Source organism: Piliocolobus tephrosceles, chromosome 8 (assembly GCF_002776525.5).
Source record: "Piliocolobus tephrosceles isolate RC106 chromosome 8, ASM277652v3, whole genome shotgun sequence".
Taxonomy (NCBI): domain Eukaryota; kingdom Metazoa; phylum Chordata; class Mammalia; order Primates; family Cercopithecidae; genus Piliocolobus; species Piliocolobus tephrosceles.
Genome location: NC_045441.1, coordinates 1,249,878 through 1,272,742, shown reverse-complemented (window position 1 = coordinate 1,272,742; position 22,865 = coordinate 1,249,878). Strand labels below are relative to the sequence as shown.

The window sequence follows — 22,865 nt, the reverse complement described above, 5'->3', positions numbered from 1 at the left end:
CCAGACTGCAGGTCCCCAAGGATGATGACATACCAGGTATCTTCCCTACCCTCGGGGTCAGGGCCTGTCCCACAGCTCCACACACACTGCAGGCGCTCACATCAATTCTTGAGTGTCTGGGTTTGATTTTACTGTCAGCAGGGAGATGGCCCCCAGGTCTCTACCTGTGCCATGGGCCCTATGGAAGCATTCAAATACCCTAGTAGACATGTGTCATCAGAGTGGAAAAACGAATACAGACAAAGCCACACTGCTGGCATGTGTGTGATGTCTCCTCATTTTCAAAGCCTTCTCTCTCTTTTTTTTTTTTTTTTTTGAGACAGAGTCTCACTCTGTCGCCCAAGCTGGAGTGCAGTGGCCGGATCTCAGCTCACTGCAAGCTCCGCCTCCCTGGTTCACGCCATTCTCCTGCCTCAGCCTCCCGAGTAGCTGGGACTACAGGCGCCCGCCACCTCGCCTGGCTAGGTTTTGTATTTTTTAGTAGAGACGGGGTTTCACCGTGTTAGCCAGGATGGTCTCGATCTCCTGACCTTGTGATCCGCCCGCCTCGGCCTCCCAAAGTGCTGGGATTACAGGCTTGAGCCACCGCGCCCGGCCTCAAAGCCTTCTCTCAGGTAGTATCTCATCTTCTCTTCACAGTGCTCTTTGAGTCAGGACCGGTGTAAATGCCGCAGTTTTACAAATGAAAACTGGAGGCACAGAATGGCACAGGTGCTTCTTGAAGGCACATTAGTAGTAAACACGGAGTGAGGCCTGGATGGACTCCCGGGAAGGGCTTTCTGGGGCTCACGTATCCAGAAAGATGTGTGAATATATACGTGTGTGTGAAACACATTGCGCTCACTGCGCCCCCACCGCTGTCCCCCTGACGCATTCACGGTCCCTCTTGTCACTCTGCTTCCTCATGTGCCTCCTTCTAGGCAGATCCCTTTCCATCCCATTCATTGCATCTTCCCCTCCAGAGCCAGGCAAGCATTGCCCCCGTCTTCCCTTCACCTCCCCAGCTCTTTCCAGACTGGTGGTCTGACGTCCTCCCCTAGCCATGTTCTGTCGCAGAGGGGAACGTGGATTCAGGACAGAATTCATACCCTTGCTTCATTCTGTTCAGGGGCGGCGTGGCTGGCTGGGAGATATTTGAAGAGCACTGAGGGATAAGTGCAGTTGACTACACCGAGGCATCGAGGCTGTGCAGCCACCCGAGCCAGCCCTGTCCCCTGGGCCATGGGTCACTCCCTTCTGCTGCCTGCCACGTGCCAGGCCCCAGTCACATCCAAGGAACAGAGTCCTGATGCTCTGGTCAGTAAGTGTTATCACCCCCAATTTATCCTGGGACTCAAGCATGTCCCTTGAACAAAGAAGGGTCATGTGGGTGGTGGCCGGCATCTCCGAGGCTGTCACAAGCCTGAGATGTTGATCCTACTAGTCCAGGAATAAGTTTAGGGTTGGAGCCAGGGTCTGGAAGAAAAGCATGACATGACCTGCCCAAACCCCGCAAGCTCTGGGGAGATTCCCCAGGGGCATTTACCATCCCACTGAACACATGGGAGTCCAAAATATCCAGAGAGGGAGGGCTGAGTCCCTCAAAGGGAGGACAGGCCCACCTGTGTTTCCACACTGGGCTTACAAGGGAAGAAGGTAGCGCCATCCACATCCATACGAGGGTGCCGGGAGTGCTGAGGCGGAAGACATGAAGAAGACACAAAGACAGGAATTACAGCTGTGTCTGCTGGGTGCCCCGAGACCCATGAGGGGCTCTATGTGCCAACCCCCGATGTCAAACACCCAAGCAAGGGAAGGATGGTGCTGCTACAGAAGCTGAGCTGCAGATGGGAAACTGTACGTACAGCATTAGTCACAAACGTTCACTCATGAATAGTGTTTTTTTTTTTTTTTTTTAAGTATAGATGATGAACCAGATTTGGACCAATTGAAGTCAGGTTCTCATCACATACGGGAAAAAGTTCATTCCCAGAGCAAAGCATAATTTAGTAATTTCCCCATCCAAAAGACTACTTGGACATGGAGGTGGGAACCCACTCACTGTGCCACCATCTTAGGGGGAACCCTGCACCCCAGCCCACCAGTCTAAGCACAGTCCCTCACCAACCAGGCTGAAATCTCCTCTCAAGTCCTAGTGACATCAGAGGCAGCCGACGTCACTCGGAGAACAGCGGCCTTGTCGCGGAAGCCTGGATGTCAGTGCTGGTTCTGCCTTAGTGGCCTGTGTGATTTCAGACCAACTAAATTCCAGCTAGCTAATGCTTAGCTTCCTATGAACAGGTGCCTGAAAATGAAACTTGCCCTGCTCTTTCCTATAAACTATCCGCACTTAGAGGAAGGGTCTGGGCTCTGTTGCTGTTTTTATACCCAGTCCCACTGTACAGGAGGCACTGGGCCTGTTCCTGTTTTTATACCCAGCCCTGTTGTACAGGAGGTACTAGGAGGTGCTTGTGGGGCCGAATTGCATTCGTTTACAGGGTTGCTGGAAGGCACGACCCCGGAATCCATACGAGCTGTTTTGAAAACGATGGCGTCCCACCCTAACTCACATCCCTATCTCTTCTCATTGACAGCCTTCCGAGCTGGGGGACACTCATCACTTCATTTTTTTGTCTCTGGAGTCCCTGCTGCCATTCTCCGCTCCCTGCCTCCCACCTTCCCTGCACACCCACGCACAGATTCTGCCTCCTAATGCAGCATTTTGCTCACGTCACTCACAGATCTTAAGCCTTTCATGGTTCCCCAATGCCAACTAAATAAAAGCCAGAGTCCAAAGCCTCAAAGCCCTTCTCAATTAGGTGGAGATCCACTTCCCTCTGCCCCACGCAGAACTCAAATGCACCAGAAATAAAATGAAACAGTCACGGTTAATAGTAACAAGGGATTACTAATAGCGATGGGAGTCTTTTTAAGTGTTTCTACGTTTATTGTTATTTGATTAAATAGACTAATTAAAGCAAATGTTAACTGTCCAGGTTTTCAGCCATTTTCCTTTTCGAATGAGTAATCAAGATTTACTTGCACATGAACAGGTCCTTCCTGGCTGTCCTGCATTTTAAATATTTCTGGTAGTCACTGTGCAGGCAGAACTGACTGCACTTAATTTATAAAGGAGGATTTATGGACTTACAGATGACAAAAGACAGCCAATCAATACGGGATGATAATAACAGCATGTAATATCAAGGAACATTAGGTCTCAGGCATGATTTGGGGAGAGAAGTGGGCAGTCAGAAACCTTATCATTTGAAAAAGGTCAAGGTCTGGTAGCAATAAAAATGCCTAAGCAAATAAAATCACACCTGTGAATCAGGCGAGGGCATAAATCGCAGGGTGAAAAAGGGTTTTAGACTCAGTAGAAAAAGGACTTCCCTGGGCAAGGATTTGGGCTGCTGTGGGACAAATGAGGCTGCGCTGGGAAAGGGTCTATTTATTCCTGCTAAGAGCAGTAACAGTGAAATGCAGATGCAGAGGAGACCTCCCAACCCTCGCTCCTCCTGGGGCTGAGATCTGAATCCTTCAGAAAACAGCGGAGGAACTGGATGCTGTGGAAGGCCTGCCATGCCGCGCCCGGGCCTCACCACGTGTGTTTAAGAACCACTGGCTTTATGACGTTTATGTCTGGTCATTTTTTCCAGGGGTGGGGGCGGTTTTTATGGACCTAGTAGATTGTGTGCTTGTGTAACTGAAAAGGGCAACCAAAGAAAGTAGCAAGTTGCAAATTCGATGACCAATAATCATGTTCCATCATTAAAAATAAAACTGTGAATCATCACCGTGCTCTTTGAAAAACGCTCACAGCGTCACACAGAACTCCACCGCCAACTTTCCTGCGAAAACCTACCATCGATCCATTTAGAATGATCCAGTTCCACAGGCTTTTCAAGACTAGATGCGCCCACTAAAGGGCATGTACAGAAACTCCCGAGTCCCCTGAAAAAGCAGTTGGAATAGCATTTGTCTCCTGTCTACGGTTCTGCTTTCGTTGAGGAATAGTTGGAGAGATCCCATTAAATACGTGATGAATTTGCTTGTAAACGTTCCCTAGGGGATTGAATTCTCTGTTTTTCTTTCTAACATACTCCAATCAAACTTTGCAAATCCCATTCCCTGGCAAAGATCCCGCCACCTCGTGGTTTTGGAGACACGCTTACCTCCCTGCAAGGTGTACTCGGTCACGGCCCTGCTGAAGACGCCCAGGCCGGCCCCGTTGTACGCTGCCACCTGTATCTCATACTGTGTCCAGATGATCAGGTCTGTCACCAGGCAGTAGTTCACCTCCGGGCTGGTGATGTTCCGCTGCTGGTACTCTCCGGGAAGGCCAGCCAGGCGGTACCTGTGCCACGAAGGAAGCCCATCACCATCAGGAAATAACCAAACCCGGGAAGTGTGTTTACCCACGGTTATTCCGCAGGGTGAGGGGGAAATGGAAGTAAATAAACAGGAGCAGAGCCGAGAGGTCAGCCCTAAACAATACTATTTCCTAACTCGATGATTTGGAAAAGTGTGCTCTAATCTCACAGTGATTATAAGCTCAAGGCAAAATGGATCTGACATTTCAACTACGTTATGGTTAAGAAAAAAATTACAGCTTTTTACATGTAACTCGTCTAGGGACTACAGTGACTTAGGACCAAAAATTCTAGACATGATTTCCGTTGGGGAGTTGCTGTAAATCAGTTTGAGAAACACTTTCATCTTGTGAGTCTGAAATGTGGGGAGACTTCCAGAAGCGGGCGGCACACGGTCTCGTGGTCTCCAGGAAAGAGCTCCATTTAGGAATTGCGGGTTTGTCCAAGTGCATCCCAAAACTGGAATAAGCGGCTTTGAAAAGGTGTTGAAACTTCTAACATACCAGTGCAGTGCTGAGTATGACAAATTGCTTTGTAGAAGACCTAGGTGGGCGCTTGGGTACTATGTTCTGAGTGCACTAAAGGCGGAAATTTCAAGTAGTGCTTATAAAAAAGAAGATAATGTACACAACTCAGGACTTAGGATGTATAAATTAGGAAATTGCTGTGTGTACTGTGAGAAGATCTGTCATAGTATTATTTTGATTAGCAAACGTTCCTCCATGATTTGGTCTATAGAAGTGAAAGCACTGAACTGACTCAGGTAATTTACTGAGCCTTTCTGGATCAGCACCCCTGGGTAAAGCCAGGGGCATGCCCAGTACGAGTGACTGTCCTGTCATCCTGCAGCTTCCAAAAGCCTCTGATTTCTATCCCAGAAGTGGCTCCTGCCTCATAGTCCCACACTTGAGTGGCAGCAAATCCGCTGGCTTTTCACGGCGTGTGGAAATATTCAGGCTCCTCCAGGATGCTGATCTCTGAGCTCGGTGGCTCTGCAGTTTCCATGTCCATTACCTGTGTGGTCCCATGGGGGCAGGGCAAGTGAGCACGAAGGGGAAGGAGCCGAGACACACACGCGTGGACCGGAACATCAGTAAGGCTGCTGACATCGAAGCAGAGAAGAAACCTAGAAATTCAGGCCCTAAAATGTAAAACAACTTTCCCAAGAGAAGGATGGCTTGAAAATGAAGTGAGGAAATCGTGAAATGGTCATACAAGGTTCTTCACAAGAATCAGGAGTTTCCGAGAGCATCCTCTCATTCCCTCTTGCTGCCGACCACGTGCACTGGTGGGGCCTGTTTGATAGAAAACAAATGATCAAAAGCAGACGGCCCTTGAATAGCAAGAAGGTACCAGGCTGCCTTCTGTCTCTTGCCTGAAAGGAGCAAGTGGCCCCTGGGCTTGCCTGGTGGGAGACTTAGGGAAGTGACAGCCTTATTCCGTGATGGGCAAAAATGAAAGTCAAGTTATCAAACCACGTTGTGGCTTCATAATGTGTCCACCTCTGACTCCTTTACTGAACGACCTGCACCAAGCAAGTACATGTACAATTCCCAGGGGGTGTTCAGGTCGCTGACGTAGCACGATGGTCCTCAAGGCAGTGGGCCACTGGGAGAAAGGCTTGGCATGGATTCACCTGTGTGACAGGCATTTCCACTTACATTCACCATCTACAAAAGATGAACTCTTAAAACAAATGGGACTGAGACAGCCATTTGGGAAAAGGTAGAAACTGGCTCCATGCCCACACCATGCACCTGAGTAGCCTGGGCATGCTGGCCCCGAGCACCGTCTGTAATCACTACGACCGAACGAGGATGGCCCTTGAGAAGGATTCCTCGTGTGGACCCAACGCTACACAATGCACATTCCAGGGAAGAGCCGAGGAACCAGCATCGGAAGACTTTGCTCAACAACCACTCAGGAGCTGGGTGGTGCTGGGAAAATTCCAAACTTCTCCGAGCCTTGGTTTCCACCTCTTTAAGGTGGGAATGACAGTAGCATTTCCATACTTGTTGCAAGAATCAAAGGAGACACTGAATGTACAAGAGATGTGAAGGTGTAAAGCACTCCTTAAATATATACATATATTTAAACACTGCTCTTCTACTGAGAAGTATGGGAGAGAGAACTGTGAGTTATAAGGAACTACACCTGCATGAGCCACCCATCTTCTCCGGGACCACTCTTCATACCACTGTGAAAAACAAACTGCAGAATTCACATCTTCCGAAGAGCCTGTGCTCCCCTCCGGAACAGGCATGTTGGCCCATTCTGACCAGTGGCTCCGAGTGCTTTTGTAATAGTCACAGGATGTCTAAGAAGGTCACAATTAATAACGGAAGTGCAGGGCAGCCTCCTCTTGCTGGTAGGATATGTTGCCCAGGAGACCATCTCAGCCAGAAGAAGATGATTTTTTATACAGAAATAAAGAGGAGAATGTTTTTAAAGGACATAACCCCTATGCTCCTCTCCAAGAAACACCCTGCCTATTATTATAAATATTTTATGACTGCACACGCATCCTAACTACTTCTTATGGCTGGAGCCACGGAAGTGATTTATTTCTCTTTGCTTTCCTTGCATTGTGCCTCGGATCTGACACAGAGGCTGTGCCCTGGAGGATACACATTCGCAAACAGAGAGCTGATGTGCAGACCGGAGGATTATGCGGAAATGTTTCTAAGCTAATTCATTTCGGCATGGCTCTTTAATTTCTGAAAACTTTGATATTCACAGGCCTAGGGTAGTCCACACCCTCATCTCAGGGCTTTCTGGATTTAAGCTCCTGCAAATACAGAAGACGCCCTCATCCCCAGCACCCAACTCTACTGACCCCATCACAGAAAATCCTTTTAACGGTAGTAATCCCGCAGAATAGAGAAATGTGCAGTCCCTGACGTGGCCTCGTCACATCAGAGAGATTTTATTATTAAACTCTGTGCCCTGGGCCTGGTTGTGTGGGATGACTTTTAAAGTCATTACTTGACAGCTTCAGCCTAAGGAAACGCTTTCTGCCCATGCTGAAGAAAGGCAGAGACAGAGGGATGACAGGCCTGTGCGGCTGGGTAGAGAGGGCGGCCAATCATTCTCATTAGTGGATGGGTGCAGAACGAGAGGGAATGGCTAAGGCAGGGGCAAGAGCAGCAGTGCCACAGGAGCCCTCGGCCGCAGGCAGGCGGCGGGGACACGGGGCTGTTTTCTGGAGCAGAGGAGGTCAGGCAATTTAGGAACTGTCCCAGGGGATCAACAGGAACCAGAGCCCACGGCCCCTACCCTGAGGGGACAGAACTGCAAGCTCCTCTTCCCCCTTCTTTGAAATGAGGAAGGACAGTTGGAGCCTCGAGACAAAAGGGACCTTGCTATTGATTGGAGCTCTTTGTGTACCCCTGGGGATAGCCCATTTAAACCACTTCAGGTGGGTCACCGTCTGGCTTACATTTAGAAGAGAATCTCAACACTGGAGGAAAAGCTTGAAAACAGTGGCAAATTGATTTTGACAGGTAAATATTCCAGGCATATAGAAAAACACATATTAAATGATGAATGGGTGACTACACACACACACACACACACACACACACACACACACACACACACACACACACGGAAGGTGTTGCCCTTCATACACAAGGATAATGAAGCTGAAGATGCAGCATTTCCCAATTTCTTATATTTATCTAAGAAATTAAATCTGTCTGCTGAAGACCTTTGTTAGCCACTATTTACTGATCAGACACTTGGAACGAGCCCAGGAAGGGAATAAGGGGACACCCACTGTTCTTGCCCCAGTCACACTGGCAAAATTAACAAATCTGTCCACAGTGCTGCAATCTATTAGAAGAGATTTAATAATTATCATGCAATTCTGCTTTACTTTCTCTTTTACTTGTGTCAACAGACCACTGCGATGATCACGTTCGGTGCAATTTTAAAATTAGCAGTTTTGGCAAAGGAGGTTTCTTCTCTCAAACACAGACAAGTTCAGATACAGTGTTCCCAACAATTCGAGAAGCCCAACTGTCCTTTATAAAGTAAAGACAGCACCCTGGCTACCCTTCAGCCACATCGGGCCTGCAGAAGTGTGCGTAAGCCCTGCCTTTGTTTCCAAATATATTGATTTCATTCCCAACATCTAAAAGTTGTGAGGTTTCAGGTACAAAGCTGGATTTTTTAATTTCTGAAAATACTAGAAGATCTGGCATTAGTGAACAACACACCAGCCTGGTGACAACTGGCTAATAATTACATCAAATTAATTATTCTTAATTTAAAATTACTGTATTGAACACATGCCCTTGGTTGAAAACTTAAATGGAATCAAAAGACTCACAATGAGGCCAGATGTGGTGGTTCATGCCTGTAATCCCAGCACTTTGGGAGGCTGAGAGGGACAGATCACCTCAGGTCAGGAGTTTGAGATCAGCTTGGTTAACGTGGTGAAACGCTGTCTCTACTAAAAATACAAAAATTAGCCAGGTGTGGTGGCACATGCCTGTAATCCCAGCTACTTGGGAGGCTGAGGCAGGAGAATTGCTTGAACCCAGGCAGTGGAGGTTGCAGTGAGCCAAGATCGTGCCACTGCACTCCAGCCTGGGCGACAAGAGTGAAACTCCATCTCAAAAAAAAAGCACAATGAATATTATACCTTGCTTCCTACCCCTAATACTCCCTCCATTCTCCTGCGAAAATGCTACCCCGACACCAGTTTTGTGTGTGTCATTTATGGTCAAATATGCACAGAACGTCTCCGCAAGGCTGCCCACGTTGGCCTGTGCACTCCAGTTTGCCACAGTCTCCACCACTCCCTAACATCTCACACCTGGTCTGCCTCCTTTGGTTCCTGTTTGGCTCTTACAGACATTAGAGTTTGCAACCCTCCGTGAAATCGATGCTCAGCTCTAATGGCAGCCTAAAGATGGTCAGTCACAGGGTACTTGCCTGAGGATGTAACCACGCAACACCCCGTTGTGCTCTGTTTCTGGGGGCGGCTGCCACTGAACCATAATGGATTGATTGGTCCGCCCACTGGCCACTATATTTTTCGGGGGAGCACTGGGTGGTTCTTCAGGTAGCATCAACCTAAACATAAAAGATGGGTAGGAACAAGAGAGATGAATACCAGAAACAGTGGGGGCCCCTTGGCATTTCATCTATTTTGCTGAATCTTGAGTCTGACTACTCATGAAAATCGGGTTTCAAGAAAAGCACAGCCGATGAAACCGAAAGGACAGGAGAAAGAGTTACCACAAATCAACATAGCAGAAAATCAGTTAACCAAGCAGTGAGAAAGGCACGGAGGTGACTTTGTTCTGTGTGAATAGCCCCAGCACCTCAGCCCTTTAGAAAGACTGTAAGCCTGAATGCGTCCGCTCCTGGGCCCGCCGTCTCAGACTCCTCCCAAACTGTTTTCTTTGGCTCTTTCAGTATTTCTCATATGAAACTCCCACGTTTTGAGGGAAGAAAAGGATTTAGAGCTCAGTTGTTCTACAAGTCAAGCCCACTGAAAGCTCAGGTTGGTTGGGGAGGGCGTGCTGAAATGTGATGAAGCTGTTTTCCCATGTCACCTCCGAATGAGACCTTTTCAGAGGCAGCCCTCACAGGGATGGGAGAGCATGAAGACCGCTCAGAAACGCAAAGCCTCTGCAGAGACAGAGGAGTCTTCGGCTTTCCTTACAGCACGCTAGGTGTTGACTTGTTAAGACTGTGACCCCAGCTTCCATCCGGCAGTGGGGTGGGCAAAGGACGTGGAAAACATATAAGCTCTTAATTTCCTGTGTACAGAAGGCTGTGCTGTCAGGAGCAATTTACGTAGGCACAGCCAGGTCGCCACAGGAAAAATCCAAGAAACCAGCCTCACAGCAATGAAGGAAGGCCCAGCTAAGCCTGCGTGGGATGGTGTTTCCCTCTTTGTGACAGGCTTTTCTGCTCGCGTCTTGGGCGGTCTCCCTGAGGGAGGCCAGTGGGTTGCTGTGATCAATTCCACCACCTGTTGTGATGCTTCTGTTTGGCGTTCAGGCCCCTGGCTGTTCTGCGCCCCCACCTGGGGTGGGATTCACGCACCTGCTTGTCTCAGCGCTGTACTGGCCCCTGCCCACTTCATTCACTGCGCACACCCGGAATTGATAGGTGCGAGCCGGAGTCAGGCCGCTCACGGTGACGCCTGTCATCTCGGGGCCAACGTTTGACAGATGCACTTTCCACGGAGAGTCTGAAAGAATGAAGAAAACAAATTCAAGCCCACAGCAGTGCATGTCTGAATAATAAGAGGTGAATGCCAAGGCCTTCTCAGGGAACATCTCATTTGCTTAGCAGGACAGCACTAGGAGAAGGAATACTTATCCCATTGAGCAGGTGTGGAAACGGAGGCTCCAGTCATGTGGCTAGTAATCTGCAAGCCAGAAAGGAAACTTCCCCCCACCCATGCCGCCATCAGCGAGCAAAGGGATTATTTTGTGCAACCTGCATGTGGTGGTTTTTTTTTTTTTTTTGAGACGGAGTCTTGCTCTGTCGCCCAGGCTGGAGTGCAGTGGCCAGATCTCAGCTCACTGCAAGCTCCGCCTCCCGGATTTAGGCCATTCTCCTGCCTCAGCCTCCCGAGTAGCTGGGACTACAAGCGCCCGTCACGTCGCCCGGCTAGTTTTTTGTATTTTTAGTAGAGACGGCGTTTCACCGTGTTAGCCAGGATGGTTTCGATCTCCTGACCTCGTGATCCGCCCGTCTCGGCCTCCCAAAGTGCTGGGATTACAGGCTTGAGCCACTGCACCCGGCTCATGTGGCGGTTTAAAAGGAACCAAAACGTCCCTAATTCCTGTGTTCGGTATGTAAGGGGAGAAAGTTCTCTGTCGGCTCACGTGGTTAGGCAGATTGCAGATTTGTCTCCCAGAAAAGGATGCTGCACATGTCACTGAATGATAAATAAAAACTATATTAACATTTTAATAAAAGAGGAAATGAGCACGATAAAGACAGATGGGCTGTGTATTTCGTAGCCCATCTGCGTGGCAGACCCATTACGCCACCACACCCCTGAGTGGCTTTGGCTGGAGAGAGACGTAATGAAATTCACAGCGAGTTTAGAATATCTTTCCCACCCAGCCTTCCAGCAGGTGTGCAAGAGCGACTCTGCCAGCCAAATGTGCTCTCGCCGGCAAGGCTTCTGAAGATTCTGCTGGAGATCCTACACCCTTGTGTGTGTGTACTTTTTTTTTTTTTTTTTTTTTGCAGAGTTTAAACATGCTTTTCAGCCCAATCATTTTGTAGAGTGATGCCCTGGAATGAACAAGGTCTTGGCAGTGACTTCCAGCATCCACTGTCGGTTTCTATTCTGAATTGCGATGATGCCTGAACTGAATTTTCAAGTTATTAGTGAAGTAAGACCTGGGTGGGGGAAATTCTTTTGGAAATCGAGCTGTCTCACTGACCTGAGGTGGTGCTAAGGTCCCTTTCACCCCGTCAGAGATGGTCAGAAAGAGGTGGCACACGCTTTCTACCATGGTGCTGGGCTAGGCGGAGCCTGTAGACAGTACCAGCTGCATGTCAACATTTACACATAAAATCCCAGCCGCTATGCCAAAAACCTACAGCTCGAACCGCGGGGATTCGTGAGTCCGCGCCTGCGAGCTCATCAGAAATGCACTCCAGCTCCTTACCGATCACAAGCAGTGGCCATAAATTGCTCCAAAATGAAAATGAGACTCTCAAAGGCAACTTCTGTGGCCTCACACAGAGATGTCTATCACTAATTCAGAATCTGCTCACTGAATTCCTTAACACAAAGTTAAGCTGCTCTGAAGCATGAAGCCAGTTGGCTATGAAGATGGAATCTTTTTAATTATTTCAAATAAAGCTACTTCCAAAAATGGGTTACTGGGAATGCAGTCTTCGCCACCAGCTGGGCATTTCAGTGGTCTTGGCTTTTGATTTCCAGTGACATGGATAATGGGCAGCTGATGAGGATCTCCCTCTCTGTGTATCGCCTTTAAAAACAAAACGTGTGCATTCCCAGTTACCTACAGAAGAACTCACAGTAACTTCCCTTTTCGCTCTGGGAGCCTGAAATCCTTCCACTGGCACCACGCAGCTCGTGGTGATCTGGTTTGCCAAGCAGTCTCCCTTACGGAAAACAGCCATTTGTCAATGTGGAAGACGAAAGGTCTTTCCCAGTATCAGGGCAACCGGACTCGATTGGTAGAAGGCAGGGCCCCTTCGTGCCAAGTCCAGCTTCCATGGAAATACCATTCTCATTCTGACGAGAACTGGTATGTAGAAGAAAGAAGCATGGAGACCACAGCTGACGACGAGCTCTCCCACTTAAGGGTGTTCAGTTTTGTTTGAACTCCTGTGAAAACAGTGGATAACTCAGAACCGCAATGATATTGCATCTAACATCCACTAGGGTGGCTATTACTAAAAACACACACACACACAAACAGAAAATAACAGGTGTTGGGAAGGATGTGGAGAAATTCCACTCCATTGCACTGTTGTTGCACATGTAAAATGGGGTAGCTGCTACAGAAAACAGTATGGTGGCTCCTCAAAAAAATTCAGACAGAATTACCATATAATCCAGCAATTCTGCTTTGGATTATACACCCAAAGGAACTGAAAGGAGGGGTTCGAAGAGATACGTGCACACCTGTGTTCACAGTAGCCTTATTCACAGTAGCCAAAAGGTAGAAGCAACCTGCGGGCTATGATGAGGTTTCTCTTCAAAGAACTCGATCAATCTTTTATTCTTTAATTTATCGTACCCCCCACCCAGCTGCCTTTTCCCTTTTTTTCCTTTTTGCCTTTGTTAGATGCCCGGGCACGCCACAGTACCAGGCATTATCAGTACCAGCTCACATTCCTTTCCTTATTTGCAAAGAGGACTCACTTTCTAGCTCATTATAGAGCTCCCCCTTTCCTCTTTCCTCTCTGCTTTCTTTCACGTGCCCACCTTATCTAAAAAAATCAAAAGTTTAGCCAACCGGGATTAGTTTAGATTGTACAACCCGGCCCCAGCCAATGGGGAAAGGGTACATGGGCAGGACTCGCGTCAGGAATAAAGGCTCTCATGCCTTTGTTCAGGTATGCTCTCACGACGACCGGCCAAGGAGGCACCCCTCTGCGCAGAAGTAAAATTGCTTTGCTAAGAATCCTTTGTTCGAGTGTTCAATTTCCTTAGGATTTTGAGCATTATTGCTAGCAAACCCAACTGCCCACTGATGGATGAATGGGTAAACAGAATGCGATCTGCTCATACAATGACTACTATTCAGCTTTTTAAATGAAGGAAATTAGGACCAATGTCAGAACATGGATGAACCTTGAGCACAGTATACGATGTGAAATAAGTCACAAAAAGACAAAAGCTGTATGATTCCACTTGTATGAGACATCTAGAACAGTTAAATTCACAGAGACAGAAAGTAGGAGTAGGGGAAGGAGAAATGGGGAGTTATTGTTTAGTGGGGCAGAAATTTTGCAACATGAAAAGAGCTCTAGAGAAGGATGGTGGTGACGGTGGCAAAACAGTGTGAACGTGTTTAATGCCACTGAACTGTGCGCTTAGAAACGGTGAACTTGGTGTTTTCTTAATGTGTATTCATGCCTGTAATCCCAGCACTTTGGGAGGCCAAGGCGGGTGGATCACGAGGTCAGGAGTTCAAGACCAGCCTGGCCAAGATGGTGAACCCTATCTTTACTAAAAATACAAAAATTTACCTGGGCCTGGTGGCAGGTGCCTGTAATCCCAGCTACTCGGGAGGCTGGGGCAGAGAATTGCTTAAACCCGAGAGGCAGAAGTTGCAGTGAGCTGCGATCGCGCCACTGCACTGCAGCCTGGGCGACGAGAGCGAAACTCCATCTCAATCAATCAATCAATACAAATGATGAAAAGATGGGGGGATAACCTATAATCCCCAAGACGCTCCCGAGTATGAAATAACATACATTGAAAGCATCTAGCTGTAAGCTTGGCCCAGGGTACCTCCCTCTCCCTAGATCCAAGCTCCACCCTCCCTACCCAGCTCTGCCCTAAGGAATCCTGCCCTTAGGCTTCCCATAGACAAGGGGAGCAAATTTAAGGCCCTTCCTTCCACACTGGGAGGCTGCCTGGGGCCACCTGGGTCCTTCATCCAAAGGGTCCTCCTCTTTTCCAAGCCGTGGCCCTACATAGTCTCTCCTTCCGGGGTTCTGTAACTGCCTTGGGCTCTTTGACCTACGAGTGAAACCCGCTCTGAGGCTACCAGCCCCAGGTAACAGCTCCCCTCTGCCCGCATCTCTGCAAGCATTCCCTTTCTACAACTTCCATCCTTGATTGCTCTCACTCAGGAACGCCATCTTTTCCTGCAGGAAGCTTGACTGACACTGGACTCAGTAAAGGTCTTCTTCCCCCCTTTCTTCCTTCAGACATCACAGTGTCTAGAAGTGAGCCATTCACCTGCTCGGTCAGGCACAGTGAACAAATGTCGTTTCAGACAGAGACAGTCCAGAGGACAACTGTTGTAACCAGGTGACTGAGGCGATTAATCAGACTGCGGGAGAGGCAGAGCAAGGCTGGAGACGCCGTCTTCCTGCCCTCGGCCCCATCTCACCAGCCTGGCCCTGCCTGATCCTGGCTGTTTTTTCACTCAAGTGTAAACAGCTCCTGGAAGTCCAGAGCCCCAGCCTCAGGGTCCAGAGTCTGCTGCCCGGTTTGATTTGACAACAGGGCCTATTAATTTCCTCTGCACCTCCGGGCTCTGCTCAGTCCTGCTGCAACTATAGGATTCTTTATTTATTCTTTCTCCTCTTCCACTAGAAGATAAAAGGTTTGGCAGGAAGAGAGATTAAAGTGAAAACTAATACAAATGAACCCGATCCATCTCTGAGCACCCTGATTTGTTTAAAAAAAAAAAAAAAAGAAAAGAAAATTGGTTTGGGAAGGATTTGCTCATTCACCAGCTCTGGAATTGCAAGCTTGCTGAGAACTGTTAAAATTTAAATAGCAAGTCTGTTCCTGACAATCAATAAGCAACATCCCTTTAAAAGGGTCCTCCCACAACCAGTGCTCACAGAAGAGGGCCATGGGATGCTTCTCTTGGAGGCTGGGGGGCAGAAGAGCCTTTTGATAAAGGAAACCATCCCAAAAAAGTTTAATACCTATTTTCTTCCCCTTCAGGGACTCTCTGATCTAGAAGACTGAGGGATTTTACACGTCCCCGGCCAGGCTCCGTTCTACAGAGGGCATCACTACACTTTGGTTTTCTCAGTGGTAAGGCCCAGAATCGTGAGGAAAGAATCATGACTCCACTTTAGCTGTTGGTTAAAAAGCTGGTGGTTTCCAGTCTTTGAAAATGTACTCGAAGTTTTTTCCAATAAAAAAGATCATTCCCAGCTGGGCGCGGTGGCTCACACCTGTAATCCCAGCACTTTGGGAGGCCGAGACAGGCGGATCACGAGGTCAGGAGATCGAGACCATCCTGGCTAACACGGTGAAACCCCGTCTCTACTAAAAAATACAAAAAACTAGCCGGGCGAGGTGGCGGGCACCTGTAGTCCCAGCTACTCGGGAGGCTGAGGCAGGAGAATCACTTGAACTCGGGAGGTGGAGGTTGCAGTGAGCCGAGATCGCGCCACTGCACTCCAGCCTGGTGACAGAGCAAGACTCAAAAAAAAAAAAACAAAAAAAAAAAAAAAAAAAAAGGTGCAGGAACCAATTAAACACCAGAATCACCAGAATCTTAATCTAGGACCTGGGGCCTTCTACAGGACAACTGTCATGGCCTCTGCCCAGGCCGGAAGTGGGGAGGTAGGCGGGGGTTTTGTGGATGAAGAGACACTGAGACACAGAACAACCAGTGCGACGGATGGACCTTGTTCGGACTCTGATTCAAGTGTAAAAAGACCTTTCTTTTCAGACACTTAGAAAAGTTAAATATAGAGTGAATAGCAGGTGATATTAAGGACTACTATTAACTTTGTTAGGTGTGATCAACTTTTTGAGCTGCTTACTGATCACTTAGGGATGAAATGACATAATTTCTGGAATTTCCTTTAAAACACTCTAGCAAAATAAAAGTGAGGAACAGATGAAATACATATGGTTAAAATGCTATTGGTTGTTGGAGCTATATTTTTGTGTGTATTTAGTACTTTTAATAATAAAAAGTTCTTAGAAAGTGACTATTTTTGTCACGGCATTGCCAGCATGGAGCGTTTTATAACTATTGTCATTGTCTACTGGTGGGTGAAAAATGTAATTTGGTTGATGCTTTACTTTGCCTTTTTATATGAATGAGAATGAACAGGCTTTCATTAAAACAAGGATAGTTCCCCCAGGTCACAGTTAAGTGGAAAAATTAGGTGCAAATTTATTATTTTTCTAATTCGAATTCTACTACTGTTTTTGCTACAACAGTTTGCATATTGAATCTCCTGAAATATATTTTAGCTTATAATAATCATGGTGATCCATTTAAAGAATTATCCACTGGCTAAGCTCCCTTGGGATCTATTTTATTCCCTGTTTGGTCCTCAGCAACTAGAAGAGTGCCTGACGCACAGTAGGAGCTCAACATGTTTGTGGAACAAAAGCACCCACTCTGTTGGAGCTACTGTTGATGCCTGTTGATGTCCACGGTCAACCTTCACAGTAACCTTGAAGGGGATACGATGATCTTCATTTCCACATGATAAACGGATGGAGTGAAGGCTCAGGGTCTCTCCACTCACCATTAATGCTCCTTGTGCAAACTCCACGTCTCACGGTTGCCTAGGATTTAAAGCTGGGAAGTTAAGGGCTTGGTCACAGAGATGAAGGAGAAAATGAGCTTCTCTTGGAGCAATGCCCACGAGGTCCCCCGCCATGGAGCTAAGAGAGGAGGCTTCGTGCTAAATCAGAGGCTCCCCTCCACCACAACAGACTGTCTCTCTAGACACCGAGCATAAGCAGGCTGCATTCCTTACGGTGGCACTGCACACTCAAGACAGGTGCTGCTGAGCTAGCCCTAGGCAGAGATCAGGTTAAATTCCCCACGTCTGGAAGGTCCATCAAGTATTGTCAGTGATGAATCATGTTGACAGGGTCCACCCTTGACCTGATGTGATGAGAATGGCACTTCACCTCCCTGGTCTTCTTCCCAAAGCCTCGTAACCCCGGTCTAGCTACGAGAAGAACATCAGACAAATCCTGATTAAGCGACGTTCTACAAAACAGATCCTGGATGGGATCCTGCAGCAGAGCGTGAGAGACATCATCAGGGAGAGACTGCGGAGCTCGGAAGGGGGCAGTGACTGCAGGGAATAATAAGGCGTCACTGTGGGCTCACTGACTGTGACAAAGGCACCACACTAGTGTCACGGGGGAAGCTGAGTGAGGGATCCATCTTTGCAACAGTTCTGTACACTCCAAACTGCTCTAAAATACAAAGTTTAGTAAGAAAAAATAAAGACCTATCATGAATGGTTGGTCCGGAGCCAGGCAGGGGAGTGGCGGGTTAGGAGGCCCTGTGTGGACCCTGCAGTGGAAGGTCATGTGTTTCGCATGAGAAGAGCAGATCCGTGTGTGTGTGTCCACACGCGTGTGCCCAGGCACACAAGAGTGAGGGCTGTCAGAGAGCTGAGGTTAAAGTCACTTGGATCCCTCCTGAGGCTAGAGCCGGGAGGATGAAGGATGAGGTGTCCCAGACATGGCTCATGCTGAACTCCTCAGTGTTGGGGGGCCTGATGTCCATGGGGTGGAGCAGCAGCAAAGGGCTGGGGCTCCATAAGTTGCAAACAGCAGTGCCAGTGCCCTCCAGGAAGGAGGCTCATGCCAACTCCAGAAGAAGGATGCACAGAGCGACCCGGAGCTCTTGGCTCCCATCGCATCGGGCCCTCCCTGTGTCCTAGCAGAGGCTCTTTCAATGTTGTATTATTTTTCTTAACAAGAGCTCCAAACTTACACAACAAAACCTGGATCCATCCCTGAGAACCAGATATCCATCTCCCAGACCACATTTTTTTCCATCATAAAAGTGATAAAAAAGGCAAATTTTATGTATATTTTGTGTGTATATGTATTTGTTTATGTATGTACATTATATATACCACAAAGAATAATACAAGTTCACTTAAAAATTTTGGAAAATAAAGAGTATGGGAAGGAGCTGAAATGAAACAAGCATAGGTCCCTACTGCAGTTCTTGTTTTTTAAAGCATTCTTATCGTTGTTCAGTGCTTTGGGTAATTACTGTCACGTTTTTGGAGACTCCGACCTATATCTTGGTGTTCAGCTCAGTGAGTTACTGAGATTAGTTTGGTGGAAGGAATGACATTTCCTCCTCTATGTGAAAGTGCCCTCAAATTACTGTCGTCACATGAACAGAAATAACACAGTTTTTGAAAGCCCAGACAACAAAGAATTTCAGCCTCCATGCAGTTAAACTGCTTGGGGTGAGGCTTCAGAATCCATTCCCACTCTGAGCCACGCACCCCTCCAGGCTGGAGCCTGGGCTCAGAGACAGGCACAGCCAGGGCTACGAAAAAAGCTTCTCTTGGTCTAGTCAGAGCTCATCTGGGCATTAAGAGAGAAGCATAGATAATAACTAGTTATGCAAAGGTTACACAAAGCATTTTCTGCAGGATTCTAGTTAAAAACTCTTACAATGACAAAAGGAACATAATTTTTAGTGGCACTGTAGAATTCCAAGCTTAAGCTGCTAAATACATGTGTGGAACAGACTGTACTCCTGCAAGGGGACTGCGAGGGCCCCCGGATGAATGTGACTCTGTTGAGGCATGAAACACAACTAAGACAAACACAATTTGAAAAGAACATTGTGAAACGGACCTGTTCGTGGCAACCCTAGAAGAGAAGATGGAGGCCACAGCAGTGACAGGGATAAACCACTAAGGATGCTTGAGAAAGAAAGAGGCTTAGGCCAGACAAAGACTTCATAGAACAGGGGGAAGAAACAGTTGGAAGTAGATGGATACTTTCTACTTAAAACAAAACACCAAAGAGTGAACAGGATACATTTTGATATCCTTTTTGGGAAGGCCTTCTCTGTTGTATATGTCTTCAGAGAAACCATAAAGGTCTGCGAGATCAGGATTAAAATGCACCAAGTTTTTGCCTTAAAAAGTTAAGAACTAAAGAGCTGAGATATTTAGAAATACATGAGACCCCCAGCTAAAGGATGCAGCCAGAATGATCCCAGAACCGGCTTTGAGGCCATAGACTGCTCTCATCCAGAGCCTCAGGTCAAGACACCAAAGGTGGCCCACCGAGGCCAGACTTTGGCCTGGACCCAAGGGGAGACATACGCTCACTGGGAGGTGTCGGCCGATGTGCTGGAGAAGCCATTCCCTCCAGAGAAGGGGCAGGAGGTTGGAAATGGTGACTGGACACATCCAGAAGCTTGGGGAACTCGACCTTGAGTGGGAGACCTATCCCGATGGTGGCAAACCCTGTGACAGGCTGGAGATGGCTGGCAGGCAGTGGGTGGAGCAGGGGGCCCTCTCCGGATGGAAGCTAGCCCGGCCTCCTGGAGCTCAAGCTGTGGGAGCCATGCTGTATTCTGCACCGTGCGGTCACCACAGGCACTCCTGCGCAGGAAGTTACGGCATCCTGTGGGACAGCCCGGGCCAGAGGATTCCAGAAGGTGAGGACCAACCAAGGATGTGGGAGCCACCCTGGGCTCTCTGACCCCCACCTCATCTTGCGTGAGGGCAGGAAGTGAACTCAGAAGCAGACCTCAGCCCCCTCTGGGCCCCCAACACAGTCACTGTCCCCTCTTCATAAACACCTGTGACAGGTTCTGTCTCCCCAGGTATGCATTTATTAAAATGGGGACAAATGCTATGCATGCAAGGCTTAATATGCAAAAGCCCAAAGAAAGACGAGCTAAAATATGAAACACTCCCCAACAAGTCTGAGGCCGTTAGAAAATGCCTGTGTGAGGTGTGTTTCAAAGACAGCATTAAAATGATTTGAAGCATGAAGAACAAAGTCTCTTTGCCATGTTGGCAAAGCAAAACAGCACAAAGCCTATCAGCTTTTAAGTCCATAATAGCAACAGGGGATGGAGATGTTGAACAGATTGTGCGGTGACAGCCAGGAGCAGCTTTCATGGAGAGCGGCGTGGAGACGGCTGACGGGTTCCCTACATGAAAAGGCACCTGTGGCAGAGAAAGAACGAACCCAGCCATGCAGCTCAGAGATTCTCTTTGTGGAGGAAGAGCCCCTCCCACAAAGGCGCTGGGGAGGGGCTTGGGAGAGGCACTGGGCCTCGGAGAACGTGCTCCAAAAGCTAGTCTTGGCCCAGCAGCTGACAAAACCAAGCTGTGCTTCAGAAAGCAGAGGCAGAGAGGCACAGAAAAGCAGCAGGCTGCTGTGGGTACCCGAATGTTCCATGGTGGAGGAGGGACAAGCTGTCCAGAGGATACTGCAACCTGAACCCCAGAACATCATCTCAGCCTCAGCATGCTCCAGTCAAGCTCGTGGATGCTCTTCCCAGACCGGTTTCCTCAGCGGACCTCCTGCTTCCAGGTCCGGGCCTGGGGCTCTAGGCCATCTTGGGCCCCCTCCTTCCCAGGGAAATCCCATCAGCAATTCAGAAATGGCCACCTTCCTGCTCCAGGCCCTCAGCTTCCTGCTCCCCTCCACTCTCTGAGCCTCACACACAGCTCCCTGTAGGCCACTGCCAGGTTAATCTTGCTAAAAACTTGCTTTCACACCACCTTCCCTAGCTCCTGGCTTTGTGCAGCTCTTTGTTGTATGAGACTCGGGTCTGGCATCATTTGGTCCCTCTCTGTCCCTCGCAGGTGTCCTTTCCAGCGAAGAATGATGCACCCGAGGCTGCTAGCAGTGCTCCCTCATGGTGGGGGGAGATAAGAACTCTTCCTTTGTACAGCGTCCACTATTTCTTCAGCTTCAATGAGCATGTGTTACTTTATACTTAAAAATACATTATTATTTAGAAAATGGTTTTTTAAAAAGTAGTCCATTTCAGCCTCTAGCTTCTCCTGCTCAAAGATCCTTCTGCTCTTACTAATTCACTCACTGGGAAATTTCCTGAACTCCCATTTTGCTGCCCTGCATCCAAGCCTCGGAGTCCTTGGCCACCAGCACCCTCGAGGCACCAGGGCATCGGAATACTGCCCGTTCCAACATTCTGCTCAAGGCCCACCTCCAAGGGCCTCAGCCCACGCCTGCCCACAGGGAACCCCCCTTCCTTGAGGGTCCTGATTCTCAGTTCCACTTTCCTGGCAAGCAATCACATACTACCCGACACCCCTCATACGTTCTTGGATTTGTGATTTAATTTTGTGAGTGTTCTTTGCCTCGAAAATGGACCTCACGCTCTTCCTGGTACCTCCTGGTGTCTAACGCTGTCACGAGGGAGTGGATTCAGGATTTGCAGACTTGCCGGAAGTGACTGTGCTCTATACCCAAGGGGATGGGGAGAAAGAAAATAAAGGAGAGAAAAAAGGTTGATGGCTCGTTTCACATGAGCCTGCCCTTAAAGTATGGTTACATGATATGTGTGTGTGTGCGTGTGTGCGTGTGAGTGTGCGTGTGTGTTTGGAGAGCGATATCTCCTACCTTTAAAGAGAGCTTAAGGATCTTCTAAAGTGAAAATCTGCATAAAATTGGGTGACACGATGACATAAATATAAACAAAAACAAAATCAAATTCATAAAGGAGAAGAATGCAAAGAGATGTTCTAAGCAATTGGAATGACTGAGGTACTTCAGTTAGACACTCAGTTAGCTTTGGGCTTCCCGGAAGGCATAAAGGGACACATGGATGGCACCCTTGGAAAAGGAAGCTCCCACGTTCATCCAGAGAAACCAGCACTCCCTAGGCAGCGGAAACGCCGACTGCGTGGAACTCCAGGTGGAAGACAGTGAGTGATGCAGAAGATACGGGGGTGTTGTAACTCCTGCACGTTGTTAGAAAACATGAAGATTAGAAAACATGGGATTAACCCCTAATTCATAGAAAACAGTGCTTCTTCCTGAGTTAAGGAAAAGTACATTATTTCAGGTTTGAGACTTGGGAACCTAGAGTCATAAATGAGGACCACATCCCTCAGAGCCTCAGCTCTGAAACCTGTCCGGGGAATGCATGAATTCCCAAGAGCCTGAAGCATATTCATATACTGAATGAATTCTCTTACATAAATCTAGGGGCTATTTCTAAATGTAATATTTTGTGATTTTAAGAATAATTTGCTTAGGAATAAAACATTTCCCTACACAATTTTTAAAAAATCCTAAGAAGTGGAAATGGAAGGAATGTATTACATGATAAACAAAACTGCTCATTCCAGTCAATATCATGTTCATTTTGATGGCAGCAGCCAGCTGCTCTGGACAGCCTGCTCTTGCCATCACGCCAGCTGTTGCATGGAGGCACTGCTGGGGCTGCTCGCTCCAAGGAGCTGATAGGAGCGGGGGACAAGTGGAAGCTCTGCCCCTTTGGGGCGGGAGCTCCCTGGGTGCCTCTGCAGCTGCTCAAACTGTGGCTGCAGACCTGGGCCTCCCACTCCATGGAG

At 48.1% G+C, this 22,865-nt stretch overlaps 1 protein-coding gene across 1 annotated transcript in view; it reads right to left on the bottom strand.

Moving 5' to 3' along the window:
- Nucleotides 1-22,865, bottom strand: part of SDK1 (sidekick cell adhesion molecule 1) — a 985,027-nt gene that overhangs the window by 255,376 nt on the left and 706,786 nt on the right. Inside the window, exons 18-20 of the mRNA XM_026449463.2 lie at nucleotides 10,416-10,563; nucleotides 9,294-9,434; nucleotides 4,155-4,336 (exon numbers count right to left, since the gene is read on the bottom strand). Coding sequence (XP_026305248.2) covers nucleotides 4,155-4,336; nucleotides 9,294-9,434; nucleotides 10,416-10,563 — 471 coding nt within the window. The remainder of the gene's footprint in view (nucleotides 1-4,154; nucleotides 4,337-9,293; nucleotides 9,435-10,415; nucleotides 10,564-22,865) is intronic.